Source organism: Ctenopharyngodon idella, chromosome 17 (genome assembly GCF_019924925.1).
Source record: "Ctenopharyngodon idella isolate HZGC_01 chromosome 17, HZGC01, whole genome shotgun sequence".
NCBI lineage: Eukaryota > Metazoa > Chordata > Actinopteri > Cypriniformes > Xenocyprididae > Ctenopharyngodon > Ctenopharyngodon idella.
The window spans coordinates 25,100,406-25,122,545 of record NC_067236.1 but is presented as its reverse complement, the minus strand read 5'-3'; the positions used below and the strand labels follow the sequence as shown (position 1 = coordinate 25,122,545).

The 22,140-nt window shown below is 35.9% G+C and overlaps 1 protein-coding gene across 2 annotated transcripts in view; it reads right to left on the bottom strand.

The window, feature by feature from the left end:
* dicer1 (dicer 1, ribonuclease type III) overlaps nt 1-21,822 on the bottom strand; it is a 39,586-nt gene extending 17,764 nt beyond the window's left edge. The window contains exons 1-16 of one of the 2 annotated variants that reach the window (XM_051868264.1): nt 21,221-21,822; nt 10,755-10,805; nt 8,594-8,700; nt 8,225-8,413; nt 6,992-7,145; nt 6,749-6,876; nt 6,471-6,605; nt 5,482-5,642; nt 4,772-4,940; nt 4,205-4,677; nt 2,051-2,183; nt 1,695-1,937; nt 1,456-1,610; nt 1,240-1,372; nt 253-328; nt 38-177 (exon numbers count right to left, since the gene is read on the bottom strand). In XM_051868264.1, the coding sequence (XP_051724224.1) occupies nt 38-177; nt 253-328; nt 1,240-1,372; nt 1,456-1,610; nt 1,695-1,937; nt 2,051-2,183; nt 4,205-4,677; nt 4,772-4,940; nt 5,482-5,642; nt 6,471-6,605; nt 6,749-6,876; nt 6,992-7,145; nt 8,225-8,338 (2,214 nt within the window). In that variant the 5' untranslated portion in view covers nt 8,339-8,413; nt 8,594-8,700; nt 10,755-10,805; nt 21,221-21,822. The remainder of the gene's footprint in view (nt 1-37; nt 178-252; nt 329-1,239; nt 1,373-1,455; nt 1,611-1,694; nt 1,938-2,050; nt 2,184-4,204; nt 4,678-4,771; nt 4,941-5,481; nt 5,643-6,470; nt 6,606-6,748; nt 6,877-6,991; nt 7,146-8,224; nt 8,414-8,593; nt 8,701-10,754; nt 10,806-21,220) is intronic. The other variant, XM_051868263.1, reaches the window with a different exon arrangement.
* Nucleotides 21,823-22,140: the final 318 nt, after the last annotated feature.

Genomic DNA, 22,140 nt, shown 5'->3' with positions numbered 1-22,140 from the left:
TACATGAAAAAAGGCATTTCGGGTTCACAACACTCACGGCTTTTGGGTAACACTGTCTCCGTTTGGTGGAGCCTGGTCTTCCTGGCACGCTCGTCTCTTCCTCGTCATGCAGGTCCAGCTCCTCCTCATACTTTACAGTTTCCTTTCCCACTGGCATCAAATGATCATCCAGTTCACCTAGACACGAACATTGCGTATCAGTCAGCAATTCTCATAATCAAATCTTGTATATTTAAGACTTTTCATGCTCACCAATTTTGTGCAGTTTTTCACAACAGAGAAGAGCGACAGCTTTCTCCGCAAGTCTTGCACAATTCATTGTTGGCCCCTAAACGAAAGAAGAAACATATAGAAGTGTTCTTTTTACTTTTAAAAGGGGATTTATAGAAAAATCACACACCTTTCTACACATTTTCTTGTATTTAAATGGGATAGTTCACCCAAATATTTAAATGTACTCACCCTCTTCAAAACCTGTATGACTTCCTTCCATGGAACACAAAAGATTTATAGCAGAATGCCCAAGCTATTTTGTTTCATACAGTTAAAGTGAATGGTGACTATAGGTGTCATGAATTTTCTTAAATGTCAGTCTGTTTCTCACACATCATAGCATCATATGGCTATAGAAGATGTGTAATAAAGCACTCAAGACATATTGACAACCTTTATGGTGCTTTTTTTCCTTTTTGCTTCCACTTTTATTGTATGGAAAAGAGCAGCGTGAACATTCTTCAAAACATCTCCTTTTGTGTTCCATTGAAGGAAGTCTGTCTAACAGACTTTAACTAGGTCTGTGATATGGAGCCGTTCAACTTTTTAAAAAACCCATCTCTAGACCAGCATCTTGTGTTTTTAACCACAAAAACATGTTTTGTGTGAATGGCCCCTACATGATACATATATGAAACATATCTCTTATATCCAAGATATTCCCAAACCACAGATATTTATTTATTTTTCATTTTTTTGGCCAAGTCCTTATCCTGCCCTGAATTTATCTTCCTTTTTTCTGTTCTTTCTTCAATATCGCAATGGTAAACCTGCTCCATTCTATTCTCATGCTAGGTTTTTTTTTTGTATTCAGATTGCACACTGAGGGGGCTGGCAGAAAAATCATGCTTTCTGCAGTTTAGAAATCGATTAAATCGCACAGCCCTATTTTTAACTCCTAGCAAAGCTGCCTAAATGTCAGAATATTTAGAAAAATGTGATAAATATATTGTGGCCAGAACTCACAGTGACAGGAACTCTGAGTGGCGAGTTGATGGGTAGGAAGAGTGTGGATCGATAACCTCCAGTCTTCAGCTCCACAGTTTTACACTTCGGAGCAAGATGAGTGAATGGATCACTGGGCAAACGCGCACAATATCTGCACAACACAACAAATACATTTAAGAATGGCATGACATGCAACAAAATACAGAAATCTTAGATTTAGGAAAGGACACTGACCTGTTGATGTGCCCAATGGCTGTGTTAATCGTGACGCGGGGGCCTCCGTCCTCTGAGCGCAGGACATAAGGTGGCAGAACGTTGTCATCATCGGTCACTGGCTCCAATTCAAATTCATTGCATTCTGCTGACTTCGAGCACTTATTTCGGAGGATCTGAAAGGCATACAACTCTTAAAATGACATGTTTTAATGCACACAGTTCAGAAATTAGAAATAGCTCTCATTCAACCTGCTGACCTTTTCTATGGCCTTGTAGGTCTTGAGGTCTTCTTCAAATGTTTTTGTCCGTTCGCTGTCAGCGAGCATGATGTAATTGGAGACTGGAGCACGGGCACGACCTTTGGATTGCACGTACGACCGGTACTCTGTCGGCAGGTCAAACCGAACAACCAAATTGCACTTTGGAATATCAACACCTTCTTCCACAATGCTGGTTGCAATGAGCAAATTGGTTTCATGCGCTCTGAACTTCCTCAGGACCTAGACAGTAATGTGAATCAGCAATAACAATTATGAGCATAAGCTCAGCATAAGCTCAGCATAAGCTAAGGAAGGGGCACAGAAGGCTTTTTAGGACTGCCAAATTCACTCACCTCCTCTTGTTTTCTGAACTCCACCTCCATTTGTTTGTTGCGAGGCTGGTTCTTGCCAATGCTGTGACCTGTGATGAAGTTGCTACTAATGTAAGCCAGCTCTGGGTCCTGCTTCCCTGCCTCCTTAATAAGTCTGATACACACAAATAATACAAATTGCATTAAAGTTGCTTTGGATAATTTAAATAAGCATTTGCTAAATGCTAACTAAATATATATCCACTACCATTCTAAAGTTTTAGCATTTTTTTTTTTTTTTTTTTTTCAAGAAATTAATACTGTTATTCAGCAAGGACACAGTAAATTGATCAAAAGTAACAGTAAACACATTTACAATTAGGGTTGGGTATCATTTGAATTTTGGTAGTTCCGATTCTGCTTATCGATTCCGATTCTTACAGAGTCAAACATTTAGATATCCAACATATTCAGTCAGTTAGTACAGTCATTAACATAAGAACAAATAAGCAAATTAGAAATAGCACAAATAAATACAACCGAACAAAGTTCAGAAATTGAAATTAAATGTAAAATAGCACTGTATAGCTTTCTTTTTATAAATAAAATACAGATTAATCCTTATTAAAGTTAGGAAAGTTGTTCAGTCAAGATCAGTAAGTGATTTTCTTTTCCTTTTGTTGTTTGATTAACAGTAATGACACAGACGGCAGTAGGTTTATTAGGCTACTGTCACTTTAAGACCTAATGTACGGATCCCATATACTGCTACACATGCGTTTTCTTTCTCAACTGTTTACATTCATTTAACCAACTGTATTTACGAGGATATTTTGACAAAATTCTGTGTGTATTTATCCGTTCAAATGCAAGAATATGCAAAAGAGAACTTAATTCAGTATTCGTGCACTATATGAGGGGCCAAATTTCCAAATTTTCTGAAGAGACACGATCGCTTTGAGCTTCCGTAAAGACCAATGAGGTTTATTCTAGCACGTCACACAGGTTCGGTTGAGCTTCTGTTTATGTTTGCTAATCAATGTTTATATTTGAATAAAAACCTAAATTAAATCTGTTCATCATATAAAGCGATCATGTCTCTTCAGAAAATTTGGACTAAACCATTCAATTCATGTGGATTATTTTTACGATCTCTTGATAAGTTGCATAGCTGTTTACGGAGGAACAGAAAGCTCTCAGATTTCATCACAAAGATCTTCATTTCTGTGTTCCGAAGATGAACGGAAGTCTTATGGGTTTGGAACGACATGAGGGTGAGTAATTAATGACAATTTTCATTTTTGAGTGAAATAACCCTTTAAGTACCCGATTCCAAACCGATTCGGAACCGATTTTCAAAACCCCATTTATAATGTTACAAAAGATTTCTATTTCAAATAAATGCTGTTCTTTTGAACTTCATTCATCATACAATCCTGAAAAAAATGTATCATGGTTTCCACAAAAATATTAAGCAATAAACAGTATACTGAAGACTAGAGTAAAGACTGCTGATACTTCAGCTTTGCAACTGGAATAAATTACACTTTAAAATATATTAAAATAGAAAGCAGCTAATTTAAATTGTAATATTTAACAATATTACTGTTTTTACTGTATTTTTTCCCAATTAAATAAACAACCTTGGCGAGCATAAGGCACTTCTCAAAAACATTTGAAAATATTACTGACCCCCAACTTTTGATTGAAATACTGCTTTAATTATATAATATATTATTTAGTGATTTCATAAGTGCCCAAATAACAAGAAAAAAATTATTAGACTGAAGATCTAACCCATAAAGGTCAAAAGTGATCAATTAATCTGAAATTGTATATTTGTGAAATCAATAATATCAAATTCTAAAATACACACTGCACACCCCTACAAAATAATAGGGATTCATGATATATTGGGATTCATGATATATCGTAATGGTTATTGGTAAATATTAGACATTTTATCTGTAAATAAAAAAAATTATATCTATTGTATGCTTTTTATATTTCTAGATTACTTTTGCCATCATTTACAGCTCAGTTATATATTACTAAAATAGTAATATACTAGTTTTATACTGTACATTATTATGTTGTGATGCCTAAATTCACTTGTAGCATTTAAAATGACTGATTTTAGTTTTAGTGCATTTATCATTTGCATAGTATTTTCAGATAAAGACAGTGCAAACAAACCTGTTTAAAACCACCGCTGTATATCGCCTTTCCACAAAGATGATTCCACAGAGGATGTTGGTGAAAGGCGAGGGAAAATTTGCTTCAGGCTTCTCCTTTGCCTCCGCCTCTTCATCCTCGTCATCGTCCTCAGAATCGCTCCAAGAAACGTAATTGTCCTGATTGCGATTGTTGTACCACTCCACACTCTCAAACTGCTGCCGCTCAAAAGGTTTGTACTCGTGGAGAATATCCAGAAGTCTGATGACCTTTGGAGTGACAAACTTCAGGTCTAGGGAAGCTGGAGAGAAATGCTCCTCACATAATGCGTGGATTTTTCTCAGAATGGTGTCCGTGAACAACAGGAACTTGCGGTTCAGCTCTTCCTGTTCATGTTTGATATATTTCTGCAGCTCCCGGACCATGATTCCCGCAGCTTTATCTGCGCACCAAGGGCCCAGCACAGTCAACACGGCACGACAGTCATTCAGCACCTTGGGATAAACAATCACATAATCAAAACAAATCATACAATTACAGGACGTTTCTGTCAAGAGTCTTGTTGCTTTAAGACCCTAAGGTGAGAACCTGTTTGGAGATGAACGTGGGGTCTCTATCTTCTCGATGAGTAGATAAGTTGCAGTCATTAAGAAAATGAAGGGCTTCGTCCAACTCGCTCAAAAGCCTATCAGAGAGCCCACTCTGATCGTGATACAGCCCACAGTCCAGCACCACCTCACGAGGCTGGGACGCATACCTGGATGTAAATTCACAGGTAAGAAAATACTTCAAGAAGATCTATACTACTTCCACAAACGTCTACGTCACAAATGCAAAATATTAGCATAATGTCCACCCAAAGGCATAAGCAAAGAAAGAAGACGAGGCTTCAGTGAATTGTAGTGTTGTCATCATGTTGCGGAGACGCTGTGTGTTTAGATGCCTTTGTTTGGCCTTCCGAAAACAGATGAAACTAGGAATCAGAGGTTAAGATTTATTTATAAAGCTGTTCCTGAGCAGTACCATGATATATTCCCAATACAGGAAAACTGACAACATTATTATCTATGTTTACAATTGCTTTAAGCCTTGGAAGCTTAAACTCGTGACTATGTTAAGAGGCGTTACATTTCCGACACACGCTTGAGGTGTTTGGCCAATCACAATGCATTAGGTCAGCTGGCCACTCTAAGCTTTTCGGATAATAAACTTTTAAAATAGCATCATATTACCAATTTAAAAGTCATTTTTACAGTCCTGTTGTATAAATTAGACAAATTTTTAAAAGGAAACACTACCTATCCAGCACCACAAGATCGGTGGCAGTTTCTGCATTGCTCTGCAAAATCTTCTCCAGGTTCTGAATCTTTTCCTCCAGATCACAAGGGTCACATTTGCCATTTAAAATGGAAGCAGTCAGACCCAAAATGCGAGGACAGCCCGGGCAACCCTCACAAATCTGCAAAGAAGATTTACACCATTTAATAAAGCATTATAATGAGGGATGGATATCACCAGCTTACAATATAATATCCGTTTATCTTGGATTGCAGTTAGGCAAAAGTACTCAAGTGACAGCAGTGATTAATCATGAAAACACAATTGCATAAACTGATTTATATCCCCAGCAAATGTTTTTTTTTATTGTTAGGGAAAAAAAAAAAAAAACTATATTCTCAATTAGGGCTGCACGATATATCATTTTAGCATCGATATTGCGATGTGCACATCCACGATAGTCACATTGCAGGATGTGCGATGTCTAGTATAGGCGCTGTTAATCCGTACGGACCAGACATTACGGTTCAAAATGCATTGATTCTCAGATTAATAGCAAAGTTGACCATCATACAAAGAAAGTTTGTCATTTGCACGTGTTTTAGGTCCTGTCAGTTTAAACATTCAAGCAATTTTAAACCATTTGAGTGCAAGAAGGCGCGAAAGAGAGCTCAATTCTGAAAGATGATCACAACTTCCATTTCATGTTGACTTTAATTCTGAATTTAAGATGTTTTGACATATGGCCAAATGGCACAGTGTTAGCCTTCAAAATAAATACGTTCAGTTAAGAATGTGTTTCAAATGAGCAACAATATCTTCTCAGAGTGTCTATGTTCAGGACTAAATACATGCCCATTAAATTATACCAATATTATACCAATGGATCGGCATCTTTTTAGCATTTTATGGAGTGACAGTTAGATGAGACCTCTATCATCCCTCTCTTTACACTGACAGATATGATTTCATAGCATCCGTTCAGTGCTGTAACAGACTGCAATTTCACCTTCATTATTTCCTGATAAGGATGGTCCGTGATTGCGAGGTGGCATTCGTCAAAAACCAGCAGGTTGATTTTTGATAGTGGCAAGACTCCATTCTTTAACACATGCAGGAAGATGTGGCACGTCATCACCAGCACCTGAAAGACAAGACATTATGGAAAAGAGAGGGATGAGGAGGATGGAAAATATCACATATTGAACCATGACACCTCATTAAGACGTTCAACAATTATATGAATGAATTCATGGGCACGTTAAAACGAACATGTATAAATCACACCTGATTTCCCATCATCTCTCTGTTCCATATCTCCTCAGGCCATGTTGTCATTTCCTCTGACATGTAGTCGCCTACCTGGAGATCAGAGTGGGTTCTTACAGTAGACGCTTGCTGAACCACAGATGATGCTTTAATTTGGGAAAAATGAACAAACGAGAATTAAGATTAATCAACAGAGAATCATGTTTTAAATGGGGTACATGGAAACGCATTTGTGACATGGCAGACTAGACAATTACTCACCTGCATTCACCAGGAAAACTGTTCTCTTTCTATCCTCTCCACGGATTTGGTGGGAGAGTTCTTTGATTAGGAGTACTGCGATAAAGGTCTTCCCTGAGCCAGTATTTAAGCAGACTATAGTATTGTGTTCAAGAGCTGCTTCAAGAAGTTCAACCTGGTGGGAAAAAGCAATTGGGTGAAATTATTCATCAAAATGTAACATACCACGTACACTACAATTAAACAGTGTTTTTTTTTTTTTTTTTTTTGAAAGAAGTAACGGTCATCCGGCGGAAGCTAGTTATTTTATTTTATAAAGTTTTAAATACAGATATTTTTCTTACAAAAACCCATCGCTTCGCTTCAGAAGGCCTTTATTAACCCTCTGGAGCTGGTGGATTATATTTATGATGGATGGATTAATTTATTTTGGGCTTCAAAACACACCCCCTGTTCACTACCATTATAATGCTTGGAAGAGCCAGGATATTTTTATTTTTATATACATCAGAATCAGATTGTGTTCATCTGAAATATAGTCATATACACCTAGGATGGCTTGAGGCTGAGTAAATCATGGGATAATTTTAATTTTTGGGTGAACTATACCTTTAATACACTAAAGGAGGCTGTACTGTACCGATTACCTTAGGGGGACTAAATGCCGCTAGGTGGAACAAACTGTACTTTGCACTACTGTCTGTTCAAAATAAATGAAAAGAAACCTAGCACTGGGGATTTGATGCTTTTTCCTGTTGTACCAAACTTGTATCGAACCGTGACCCCAAAACCGAGGTATGTACCGAACCGTGACTTGTGTGTACCATTACATCCCTAATAAAAGCTATGAACAATCAACAAAAACTTAAAGGGATAGTTCACAAAAATGAAAATTCTGTCATCATTTACTCAGACTCAAGTTGTTCCAAACCTGTATTAATTTCTTTCTTGTGCTGAACACAAAAGAAGATATTTTGAAGAATGTCAGTAACCAAACAGTTTTTGGTCCCCACTGACTTCCATAATATTTTTTTTTTTCTATACTATGGCAGTCAATGGGGACCAGCAACTGTTTTGTTTACCAACATTCTTCAAATATCATCATTTATGTTCAACAGAAGAAAGAAATGAACACAGTTTTGGAACAACTTGAGGGTGAGTAAATAATGACAGAATTTTCATTTTTGGGTGAACTATCCCTTTAAAGGACAACACAGTAATCTCCCAACCTAAGAACCATTTCAAAAGACTTGCCTGATATTTCCTTGGTGTGTATATGTTGTCATGGATAGCTTCCTGTTGCCACGGGAGACCGAAGAAGGGCCCCATGGGTGAGGAGGCAGGGGTCACCAGCTGTAGGCCAGCCATGCTTATAGATAGTTAAGCAGGGGACCTCCAGTCATCCAGTGTTTATCTCATTGCATCATGGCCTTCTAATGCTCACTACAAGACACAGACCACGTAACATCAGATCAGTGAGAGGTCACAAACAATAGCACTGAATTCAACTATGTCACGTCGCTGTTATGTCCGGTGGTATTTTGAGAAACATGTTATTCAGTGCTGGTTAGGGGTTATCTGGATCAGGTGGGTTACTGATTATAGATGAGTGTTTTTACTCACAGCTTGTACGTTCCCCACTTTGCTGTGTGACCAGGCCACACTTATTCTGGGCGTCATTATCAGAGCTTTTAAAATCAGCTCATTCTTGTTCCCCTCGAGTTACTCTGCTAAGAAAAACAGACACACTTAGAACCTGCACAACTCTAAAGCAAAAACAAATGTTCTGAAATTTTACACAAATTATTAACAAAAAAAACAACAAAAAAAAACGCCTATTTACACAAAATATTAACTCAAAATTCAATAAAAAAAATATTTAAAAGCAGGACAAGTGCCTTATTTATTGAAAAAGCTGCTGGTAAAATTTTCCTTTGGTCATAGGCATAATTTGGGTCCACTTTGTATTTTACTCTGGCCAAAGCATTCACTTGTTTTACATGTTAAGCGACCAACAATTTTGTACACAAAATTTAGCCTCTTTTTTTTTTAAGATTTACACAATTTAATTAATAGTAAAATTATTATTATTATTATTATTCAATTAAAGTACGTAAAGTTTATTCAATTTAAAGGGTTAGTTCACCCAAAAATGAAAATTCTGTCATTTATTAATCACCCTCATGCCGTTCCATACCCGTAAGACCTTCGTTAATCTTCGGAATGCAAATTGAGATATTTTTGTTGAAATCCGATGGCTCCGTGAGGCCTGCATAGGGAGCAATGACATTTCCTCTCTCAAAATCCATAAAAGTATTAAAAACATATTTAAATCAGTTCATGTGAGTACAGTCGTTCAATATTAATATTATAAAGCGATGAGAATATTTTTGGTGTGCCAAAAAAAACAAAATAACGACTTATATAGTGATGGCCGATTTTAAAACACTGCTTCAGGAAGCTTCGGAGCATAATGAATCAGCGTGTCGAATCAGCGGTTCGGAGCGCCAGAGTCACGTGATTTCAGCAGTTTGACACGCGATCCGAATCATGATTCGATACGCTGATTCATTATGCTCCGAAGCTTCCTGAAGCAGTGTTTTGAAATCGGCCATCACTAAATAAGTCGTTATTTTGTTTTTTTTGGCGCACCAAAAATATTCTCGTCGCTTTATAATATTAATATTGAACCACTGTACTCACATGAACTGATTTAAATATGTTTTTAGTACCTTTATGGATCTCGAGAGAGGAAATGTCATTGCTCCCTATGTAGGTCTCACGGAGCCATCGGATTTCAATAAAAATCTCAATTTGTGTTCCGAAGATTAACGAAGGTCTTACGGGTGTGGAACAGCATGAGGGTGAGTAATAACTGACATTATTTTCATTTTTGGGTGAACTAACCCTTTAATTTGATGGAATTTTACTATCATTTAAATTGTGTGATTCTTTAATAAAAAAATAAAAATAAAAAAAATAAAAAAAGCTCTGTGTAAAAAAAGCTGAGTGTAATTACAAGCCTAAACTGACATTCATTCAAATTTTGTTTGATTAATTGCCTAATTATTCTACTGCAGTCATCATTATTTATATATGTGGAAGGAAAGTACAACTAAAATGTTTTATTTAAACTTTAAGTGAAAATTATTTTTGAAACAATTAATTTTAATATACACTAGCGTTCAAAAGTTTGGGGTCAGTAAGATTATTTTTTTATGTTTGGAAAGAAGCATCTTAGGCTCACCAAAGCTGCATTTATTTGATCAAAAATACAGTAATTATTGTTATTTTAAAACGTAATATTCCTGTGATGGTAAAGCTGAATTTTCAACCATTATTGCTCCAATCTTATGCTGATTTGGTGCTAAAGAAACATTTCTTCTTATTATCATTGTTGAAAACAGTTGTGCTGATTAAAATTTTTGTGGAAACCATGATTTTTTTCAGAATTTAAAGTTCAAAAAAGCAGTATTTATTTAAAAAAAAACCTTTGTAACATTATAAATGGCTTTACTTTTATTTCTGATGAATTTAATACCTCCTTGCTGAATAAAAAGTATTACTTTTTTTTTTTTTTTTTAAAGAAATCTTACTGACCCCAAACATTTGAATGGAAGTGTTACTAAATAATAAATGAAACACCTCAATAATGAAAATGTTTCTTATTTGCACTAAATAGTTGACTTAATCATACATATATTATCCACTGCTTTGATCCATTAACAGTGGACATTTAAATACATGATATAACTATTTCAGCAAACAGAAATAATCGCAGTACCTTAATGCTGCAGATGGGGGAGGGGGCCTGAGATAATATTCTTTCAATACTCTGAAAAAGAAGAGAGAGAAAATATAGCTTGTGATAATGGACATATCTCTGGCAAGGAGAAGACAGCTGAATTTGGATGACAACTGGCTTGTCAACACATTTTTGCCACTCAGGATCGAGCGCACACTTTCCTCCTGACAACCGCTGTTCGACACAGCTGCAACAAATCACCACAAGTCATTTCAGCTCAAGTAACACAAGGCTTCATTTTCAGTGAGTGAACACATTTGCTCTTGGTTAAAAATCTGCTCTCAGACTTCATGTTCGGGTTCATGAATCTCTAATGCAACCACATAGGTTATTTACTTTCAGATTTTGAAAACGCTGACACACATCTGTTTCAGTGAACGAAACATTCGATGTTAAATGCTTGACTGCAAAACAGCTGGCCAGGTCACGGCTGCCCGATTCGACTACGCACAAGCAGATTTCCAGTGTTGAAAATCAAGGCTCGGGACAACTTGTTACTGGTACTTTATCTTAATTAGTCAGATCAAGATCTTCACAAAAATCGTTACTACAGTAATTACAGTATCATAAAACCATTAAAAAAATCAAAAATATTTCTTTTAAACAGCATAAGAGATTCCAGAATCTCTGTCATTTTGAACAACTAATAAAATAAGAAAAAAAATATCTGAAAATATATAATAGTCAACAAAAACGGCATTATCACTTGTTAGATTTTTTTTTATTATGGTGCATGAATAGGCAACAGGATGCATGAATAGACAAAGTTAAATTATAGGATCAATTGCATTTCTTTTTGCAAAACATTTTGTTGCAGCTGAATTCAATTAACAAAAGTCAACAGCCTAAAGAACACTTACACAAGGAACTTTTGCCTATGGTTTTAATAAAAATACCAAATTAGCAAAAACAACTAGCCTAACTAATATAAATTTCAAGCATTACTGAAGACAAATAAACAACTGAACCAAGATACAAATGAAAAACAGTTTAGGATTTTTAGGTATTCAGGTACAGAAACTGTAATCAAATAAAAAATAAAGAACTTTTTAAATAAAATATAAATACAGTACATTACAATTATAGTTACAAAAGTTATTCAGTCTTTTGTTGTTTGGTTAACGTTAATTACACAGACGGCAGCAGGATTATTAGGCTGCTATTACTTTAAACCCGAAAGCACAGATCCAATTTACTGTTACACATGCTTTTTCTTTCTCAAGTTAAGACAAAACCGACTGCGTTTACGAGGATAATTTGATATAATTTTGTGTATTTGTCCATTCAAGTGCAAGATGCCACGAAAGAGAACTCAATTCAGTATTTGTGCAACATGAGAGGTGGATTTCTGTGCACACGCTTCTGATGTGTGTGTAGCACTGAAAAGAGTGTGCAAGTTTTCTTGCGCTTGAATAGTTTAAAACCACATTAAAATGCACAAAAAGGAATCAATAAGAGGAATCTAAATGTTAATTTCATAACAAGTATCCGATCCTGATTCCTGACCTTAAAGGGTTAGTTCACCCAAAAATGAAAATTCTGTCATTAATTACTCACCCTCTTGTCGTTCCAACCCCGTAAATTAAGATATGTTTGATAAAATCCGTGAGCTTTCTGACCACCAAAGGCTGCAAAGCCCAGAAAGGTAGTAAAGACATCATTAAAATAGTCTATGTGACTACAGTGGTTCAACCTTAATGTTATGAAGCGGTGAGAATACTTTTGTGAGCAAAAAACAAACAAAAACAACAACTTTAGTCAACAATTTCTGGATACTGGATATTATTTGGCGCCGTGATGAACATCGCAATGCCGGGTTTGCCGGGTTTAGCAGATTCACTCGGTCCTGGTCCTCTTTGTAGCAGCATGAAAAATAGGCTGAAACTTTTATTCAAATTTTGAATATATTAAATAGCCTACATAAAGTGAGCAAAGCGAACTCCCTTTAATGTAATCACTATAGCTTTCAATCAGATGCAGCACGACTGGTTACAATGCTCAGCGCTGCAAATCGTGCTGTAAGTAGAAGTCTTTAAATAAGCACGGGACTAGGGCTGTTCAACGATTAATCGTTTCCAAAATATAAGTCTGTGTTTACGTAATATGTGTGTGTGTTCTGTGTATAATTATGTATATATAAATATACATACATATTAGGTGTGGGACGGTTCAGATTTCTCACGGTTCGGTTTGTATCATGGTTTTAGTGTCACGGTTTCGGTACAGTTCGGTAAGTGCTATGTTCAGTAAAAACTAGGACAATTGTCAAATAAAGATAAAGAAAATAAAAACAAATAATCTAACTACAAGAAACAGCACAAATAAATACATGAGCTAAGATACAAATAAAATAAGCAATGCTTTACAGGTTTTTTCAGGTATCTAACAGCTTTCAGGTACAGAAATTTAATAAAGTAATCAAATATAAAATAACACTGAATATAAACTTCTTTGAATAATTAAATAAAGTTGAAACATTATTGAAGTTACAAAAGCTATTCAGTCAAGAGTGATTTCTTCGTGCTTTGTTGTTCGATTAACATTAAAACAAAGAGCAGGAATATTACACTGCTGTCCCTCTAAGTTCAAAGACCCAGTACACTGATACTGATACACATGGGTTGTCTCTTGTTCTTTTTCGCGTCTTACGGATGAATGTTTAAATTGGCAAGGTTTAAAGGAGTTTAGTTTAAACACAGATAGCAACGTGAGATGTTCAGGTCTCACCTGCGCTCGCGTTGCGCTATCAACACCCGGGTGATGACGGCATAAATGACTGGTCACAGAGCTTTCGGCACGTCACTGAACAGTTTTGTCCATGTTCTTTTGATCATCGCTGTAGTAACTTATTGGGAAACTAGAATGCATATCCATCAACTGAAACATACATTAGCCAAATCCGTCTGTCTGTTTTGCACGTTGTTTTCAACAAACCATATTATAGATACGTCATCAGATTTGGGATGAACCGCGTTGCAAGCGCGTGCCGAACCGTGGGTGGAGAACCGATTTTTTACAGCGAACCGTCCCACCCATAATACATATGTATATATTTAAGAAATATATACATGTATGTATAAATATATCACATTTTTACTTGCCCTGCCAAAATTTTCACTAGCCCCACAAAAAAAAAAAAAAAAAAAAAAAAATGTATAAAGTAAAAGAAAAGAAAATGGGCCTATAAAATAAGCCTAGTTATTTTTTACTGTTTTTGATTCATATAACCTTAATAAATAAGGTTAAGACACCTAGATTAACTCTCTTAAATTTTAAATATTGTTAGACAAGTAAACATTAATTAATAAAATAGGAACAAATAAATTACAAGTAATAGCACAAATAAATAAAACAGAATAAACAAATGAAATAAACAGGGCTTTTCAGGTTTTTTATGTAGGCATAAACAGCCCATTTTCAGGTAAAGAAATTGTAATATAATGTATAACTATATAACTAGATTAAACTTTATCTAAGTTAAGAGCAGTTACAGATGCATAAATAATGTTTTGAAATGTTGAAAATATAAAACATTAAATAATGTTATTTGAAATGATTTATAAAATGAAAAGATACTTTAAATGTGAAATTAAACACGCCAGTAGGTGGCAGCAAGTCCCTGTTAATGAGCGAGTCATTGAGATTCAACCGATTCATTCAAACGGCTGATTCATTCAGGAAGTGTTGCTCAGACGCAAAGCAATGCTGTGGACTTTGGAACTATTATCGTTGGCGAAATAGAGCGAAACAGGCGATTTGGTATCTAAAATGTGAGTCAATTAATATAAACTGCTTGTTTATTAAACTGTACATTGTATAAAATCAGTATCACATTTGTAATCATGCTTATATTTGGAGAAAAATGTCGCTCTTCGTGTAATATTGGTTAAGTATATTAAATTATATACATATAAAAGACATACAGAGGCATTTTTGCCACTTATCTTGAATTTTGGGTACATTCTAAAGGCATTTTAGTAGACTAATCACGCAGTGAAATCGTGCACTCTAAATATGCACGTGCACTAGTCTAACCTACTAGACCACGTCACGTAGTGTATGCGTGCATTCAATGTGTGTGTTTTTGTTTGGTTTTTGTAAAGTGGGGGACATACTAGATTATGTCAGATTGTTAAATCAACAATTACGATATCATAGGCGATATATAACGCACACTCCTACAACAGTGGCCCGATCGGGCAAGTGACAGTTCTGTCAACTGTCCCGAGCATCGTTCACACTGGCCCCGGGCCATCGGGCAGTCCTTATTGTCGAGCCCTGTATATAAATATAAAATTTTTATATATAAATATAACATTTTTCTTAAATATACAGTATCTCACAGAAGTGAGTACACCCCTCACATTTTTGTAAATATTTTATTATATCTTTTCATGTGACAACACTGAAGAAATAACACTTTGCTACAATGTAAAGTAGTGAGTGTACAGCTTGTATAAGTGTAAATTTGCTGTCCCCTCAAAATAACTCAACACACAGCCAGTAATGTCTAAACCGCTGGCCACAAAAGTGAGTACACCCCTAAGTGAAAATGTCCAGATTGGGCCCAAAGTGTCAATATTTTGTGTGGCCACTGTTATTTTCCAGCACTGCCTTAACCCTCTTGGGCATGGAGTTCACCAGAGCTTCACAGGTTGCCACTGGAGTCCTCTTCCACTCCTCCATGACGACATCACGGAGCTGGTGGAGGTTAGAGACTTTGCGCTCCTCCACCTTCCGTTTGAGGATGCCACACAGATGCTCAATAGGGTTTAGGTCTGGAGACATGCTTGGCCAGTCCATCACCTTTACCCTCAGCTCGTGCACTCAACTTCTTTGGTCGACCATGGCGAGGCCTATTCTGAGTGGAACCTGTCCTGTTAAACCGCTGTATGGTCTTGGCCACCGTGCTGCAGCTCAGTTTCAGGGTCTTGGCAATCTTCTTATAGCCTACGCCATCATTATATAGAGCAACAATTCTTTTTTTCAGATCCTCAGAGAGTTCTTTGCCATGAGGTGCCATGTTGAACTTCCAGTGACCAGTATCAGAGAGCGAGAGCGATAACACCAAATTTAACACACCTGCTCCCCATCCACACCTGAGACCTTGTAACATTAACGAGTCACATGACACCAGGGAGAGAAAATTGCTAATTGGGCCCAATTTGGACATTTTCACTTAGGGGTGTACTCACTTTTGTGGCCAGCGGTTTAGACATTAATGGCTGTGTGTTGAGTTATTTTGAGGGGACAGCAAATTTACACTGTTGTACACTCACTACTTTACATTGTAGACCGGGTTCTACTTCAGAACACCGGCTCATTATTAGCCGGCTCCTGCGTCAGCATCACATGCATGCGTTGTGCTGCTCACATGAACAGTAGGGCTGCAACAAATGATTATTTTGATAATTTTTGAATTTTGATATGCTTTGTTCGATTATTCCACTTTAGCAATTAGTTAAAATATTGGGTAACACTTTAGTATAGGGAACATGTATTCACTATTAACTACGACTTTTCCCTCAAACTCCTAATTTACTGCTTATTAATAGTTAGTAAGGTAGTTGTTAAGTTTAGGTACTGGGTAGGATTAAGAATGTAGAATAAGGTCATGCAGAATAAGGCATTAATATTTGCTTAATAATTATTAATAAACAGCCAATATTCTAGTAATATACATGCTAATAAGCAACTAGTTAAAAGACCCTAAAATAAAGTGTTACCAAATATTATTATATTATAATGTTATACTTTAACTAATAAATAAAAATCACTACAGCTTTTGAAAGTGTATTTTTTAATGAATTTCGAGCTAACTGAATAGACCAATCTCCTTCAGGTTTTCTTTCTTCCTCAGAAGCCATTAATAGTCAAACTGTTACAATGACTGGTACTGTGTTTTCTGGGAGTCTGGGAATTGTAATAATAACTTTTTAATAAGAGTAAAAATATGAATGTAATATTGTGCATATTTTTTGAAAAATGCTCTTCTCTATAGATTTCTTTTTTTTTTTTTACTATTGAGTTTATGGGATTGAATGGCTTTCCTGAGGTAAATGTAACATTTTGTGACATATTTGTTTGCAAGCTGTTTTATTGACGTCTTTCTGTGGTTATAACTCTGATTAAGTGATTAAATTAGAGATGGATTCATTTCAGTAAATTGTACTGTATATTTCAACATACTTTTTGATGTTCATTCATGTTTATTTCATGCTGTAATAGCAGAAAAAAGGAAGAGATAATAGGTTCATGTGCCGCTTGAACTGAGGCACTACAGCGATCTGTCACGCCACATTAAAGAGCGCCAAAACCACATGTATTGTTTGAATCCCACAGTAAAACTGACCGAATTTAAAAGCAGAGACTGGTTTTATATCAAAAGTAACCTGATCTGTCGGCGCGTTGTCTGTGTCCTCTTTGTTCTGCTATGTATCTTTTACTGCATGAGACAATGGACGTGTGGCATGAGAACAGTGAGTCTGAATGAGAGTTGGTGGCCCTGCATGACAGCATTTTTTTGTAGTTATGCTAAACGTTATGTTTGTTATGTTTTATGCTATATTAAACTCCCACATTTTACAGGATTGACTTTGTTTGCACTATGCACTCCAAAGCGCCGTGTCTTTTATTGGATTGCATCTGGGAAGGCTGCATTACAGTACTGCGCTACAGTGCAACAAAAATATCTGTCGACAATTATTTATTGTCGACGTTGTCGATAATGTCGACTAATCGTTTTAGCCCTAGTGTACAGCATCGGCCAATACTGAGCCGGCGTTCTGACGTAGAACCCAGAAGTGCTGCACTGTGTTAACAAAGTAAACAACATAGGAGAATGACAGGGAAGAGAAGAAATTGTTGAATAAATTCGTTATTTTTCGCTTTAGCGTCGCTTCATAACATTAAGGTTGAACTACTGTAGTCACATGGACTATTTTAACAATGTCTTTACTACCTTTCTGGGCTTTGAAAGTGGTAATAACGTTGCAGTCTATCAGAGGCCAGAAAGCTCACGGATTTCATCAAAAATATCTTAATTTGTTTTCTGAAGATGAAAGAAGGTCTTGCGGGTTTGGAACGACATGAGGATGAGTAATTAATGACAGAATTTTCATTTTTGGGTGAACTAAGATAAGTATCCGATTCCAGAACTGGAATCAATTTTCGATTCCCAACCCTAATTACAATGACTAACTTTTCTAAAGCCAGTATTCTTAATTCTATCTATAATTCAAGTTAGGATCATTGACTAACTTCAAGGTTGATTTACTGCAAATTAAAAATAAAGTGCTTTTTTTCACTGAGCAGAACTACACCCACTTGAAACAAACCAGCATGGACGTCTAGACTTCCTGTAAACTTCTAGACACACTGTAGGCAAAACGGCAGGCCAGACTGGCTGCATACTGCAGACCCAGTCGAATTTCAGAACAAAGCACTGAGCCTGACCTACATTACCATGTGAATGACTCTGAATATAGCAGCAGCTATGATTCTGTGAGGACTGACTGTTTACTAGTAAGATTCAATCCAAGATTAAACAGCTAAAATCTCTCAAGAAAGTGCTTACTACAGCAGAAACACGTGGCCAAGAAAGGAGAACATGCACTGTGGAGCAAGTAGTGAACAGTAGTGAAACCAGCTGTCCTTAAATTGGTTCATTTAGAGACTGCAGAAAAAAATAAATCAATACACTGAATCATGCATTTAGGAGAACTATGAGTTCCATTACAACTTCAATCACTTACATAGCCAATAAGAAGATATTCATATACAAACAAGACAAAAACTGGCTTCAAAGTAATTCCACATGCAGGAGTACCAACATAAACGTGCCCAACACCTGATTTCAGGCCTCCAAACTCACACTTGTCACATGAAAGGGCCCCTCAGGCCAACCTATCCAGCGGGTCACCTGATTTGACCCTGAAAATAAAGGGCTAGTTTCCATAACCTCCGTCTCTCATGCACTCATAAATTCTCATCAATAATTCATTCTGCTTACATTACTGTCACTTTTATTTTGAAGAATGCAACTAGTTGATTCAGTGCGATATGGCATTTGCAGCGCCTGTGTTTACAAGGGTGAAATTTTCTAAAGAGATGCAGCAGTAAGCAATTTATAAACTTAGCCAAGTGGTACACAACTTTACAATGTGTTATTCTTCTGTGATGTCTGCATATCTACAGCTCATAGTAACCCTGACCTTCAGACTAAAATCAGTTATTAAAACCAGTTTCCAGATAAAAACCGTTCATGAAATAAGCACATATCAAATGGCATCACACTTAGTTTAGAGTTTGAAGCCTTTGTTAAGAGGCAATTGATGACTCTATCCAGATGTATTAGTAAGATGATTACTTTATTAATAACATGCTAAATTTATGGCAAATCTTGTTACTTGTATTTCAATCTTCCAATCAAAAAGAAAAAAAAAGAAAAAAGCTTTTGTATGACATGGAATTTTTAAAGCAATATTTATAACTGGCTTCTAATGCAATCTTTCAATCAATAAAAATAATAAATTATTATTTTACTTTCAAAACATTAAAGGATTAGTTCACTTTCAAATGAAAATTACCCCATGATTTACTCACCCTCAAGCCATCCTAGGTGTATGACTTTCTTCTTTCTGATGAACACAACAGGAGATATATTAATAAATATCCTGACGTATCCAAGCTTTATAATGGCAGTGAACAGGTGTCACGCGTATGAAGCTGAAGAAAGTGCCTCCATCCACATCCATCCATAATAAACGTACTCCACACAGCTTCAGGGGGTTAATAAAGGCCTTCTGAAGGAAAGCGATGCATTTGTGTAAAAAAAAAAAAAAAAAACGAAAAAAAAAAATCCATATTAAACAAGTAAAATATCTAGCTTCCGTCAGACCGCCTTCCATATTCAACTTACGAAGAAAGTGTAAAACTCTCGCAGTTCAAAACACCTGCGCTACTTGCGTTTTTTTTCCGGAAGGCGGCCTGGCAAAAGCTAAATATTTTACTTCATAACTTGTTAACTACGGATTTTTTTTCACAAATGCATCGCTTCACTTTAGAAGGCCTTTACTAACCACCCAGAGCTCGGATGTGTCAGGAGGATATTTATTAATATATCTCCAATTGTGTTCATCAGAAAGAAGAAAGTCATATACACCTAAGATGGCTTGAGGGTGACTAAAGCTTTGGGTAATTTTCATTTAAAAGTGAACAAATCCTTTAATATAAAAACACCAAATGTCAGCATATAGTTAGTCACCAAATCAACTCAACTTCACAGCAAATACTGAGTAGTTTAAAAGTAAAGCATGTTAAAATAATCCCAATTATGAAGCTTCATCCTGCAGATTATATTCATGTTCTATTTCAGTAGCATGGTTTATATCGAAGTACAATAGTACCATCTGATGCCATGACTTGTATAAATTACATACAAAAATAAAAAATAAAATGCTACTACCATAGTTTTTTTGGACATGTACAACAACTGCAACATGGAATAATGGATGACTTTTAGTTCTATGATATATTTTAAAGCATCATGGTAATAATTCCACCACAGCAAATTTTTTTTTTTTTCTTTTGTAAGAGACATCATAACATATTCATTTATCATGGTATTTATAAAAAAAGCTTGTGGAATTACTAAAGTTCATGTCCAAATAGCATGATATTACCTTGATAACAAAAAAAAGGCACATTATTTTCAATAATCTTAATGCAACATCACATTTACTTTATTCTAAAATTAAAAGGAAAAACAAAACGCTTTTAATCATCCTTGGTGGCACACAAGCATTTTTGCACACATTTCTTAAACAAGCAGATGACAGCCAACGCCCTCCAGCAACATATTTACCGCACTATACACATCATAACAATCACAGATGCATCTAAACACTATTCGTTACATGCTAAAAGTTATTATTCATGCATATTAGTTAGGCCTCATTGCGACCTTGGCCTTTAAGCCAGCAACACACCCAAGGCCCCCCCAAAATCGTAAATCTGTCAGTTTGCCAATCACAAACGTGATTCTTGCACTATGCTCATATTTGATTACATGTGAAGAACGTTACCGAATCTGAAACTGTCCTGATAATAAATACGTCTGCCATGTGAATCAGTCTTTCAGGGGCTAACAGACGCGTGTAGCTAAAAAGGCACCGTCATGCAAGAAAAAAACACACCATGCATTGATTTACCTCACTTAAAACGTCTTATAATAGACCCCGTACTGCATTTACACTGCCAGGGATTGAATGCACGAACAGTTTTCAACAAATGTAAGCCGGACAGTTCTGTTTTTAATGGTGATAGTGGTTAGCACGCGAGCTCGTGTTAGCTTCGGTTGTTTTTATTTATTATTTCAAGATCACAAGAGGAAAAACACAAGCTATCAGGCCGCGATGTGTTTGTAGATTGAGGCGCGTGCTCACCGATGGTGAATTGTTTTATTGGTCGTGTTGTGTTGAAGAATGTCTTGTTAAACGGTGCGGCGCCCCTCTCTCCCCATTCCCTCCTGCTGCTGCTGCTGTTGTCAGGCTTCTGCACGCGTGTGAAGCCTGCGACTGCGAGGAATGCGGGAAATGTGAGCACAGCTACTATGACAAAACAACAATTCGATAGCAAAGATAGTTCTTTAAAATAAAAGTCTCCGCCGTTCTCTGACAGAAAATAAACGGGTAACTTTAACTATGGGCTGTGGACCTTTTAAGAAAAAGAAGCATACATCTCATACTCACACTAGTCTGTTAAAGTCATAAATAATTCCAGCGTCATGTGTTGCGTAACTCAAAATTTGTGTTGTGTTTGAGTAAACTTTTTTTTTTTGTTCTGCTAACATTAATTAGTAAACGAATTAAATAATATTTTATTTTTTACACTTTCGCATTCGGTCCACAAATTATATTTAACTCAATATTTGTGTTTGTGTCTAAAATTCTACCTCAAGCATTGCGGTGAGAATGACGTCACAACCGTGCGATATGTTTTTAAAACGTTTATGTAATAATAATATTTTTTTTTTTTTTTACATAATAATCACCGAAATAGTTTATGAATATTTCTATCATGAAAGTTTGTGATAACATTAAAATCTATACACTAGGCATTCAAAAAGTAGTAAAAATAGAATAAATAAACAAATAATTAAATAAATAATTAAATAAAATGGTAAAAGGTTTCCAAGACAATTTTTTGTGACCTTCATGTAAAAAACTGGGTCATAAAATTGCCCAAAACTTACATTTGTATTTGTATTGTGTAAAATGTATAAAATAAAGTAAAATCATAGTATACATGGAATAAACAAGTAGTATAAACAAATAAAATATTGTGTAAAAAAAATAGTGCAGTG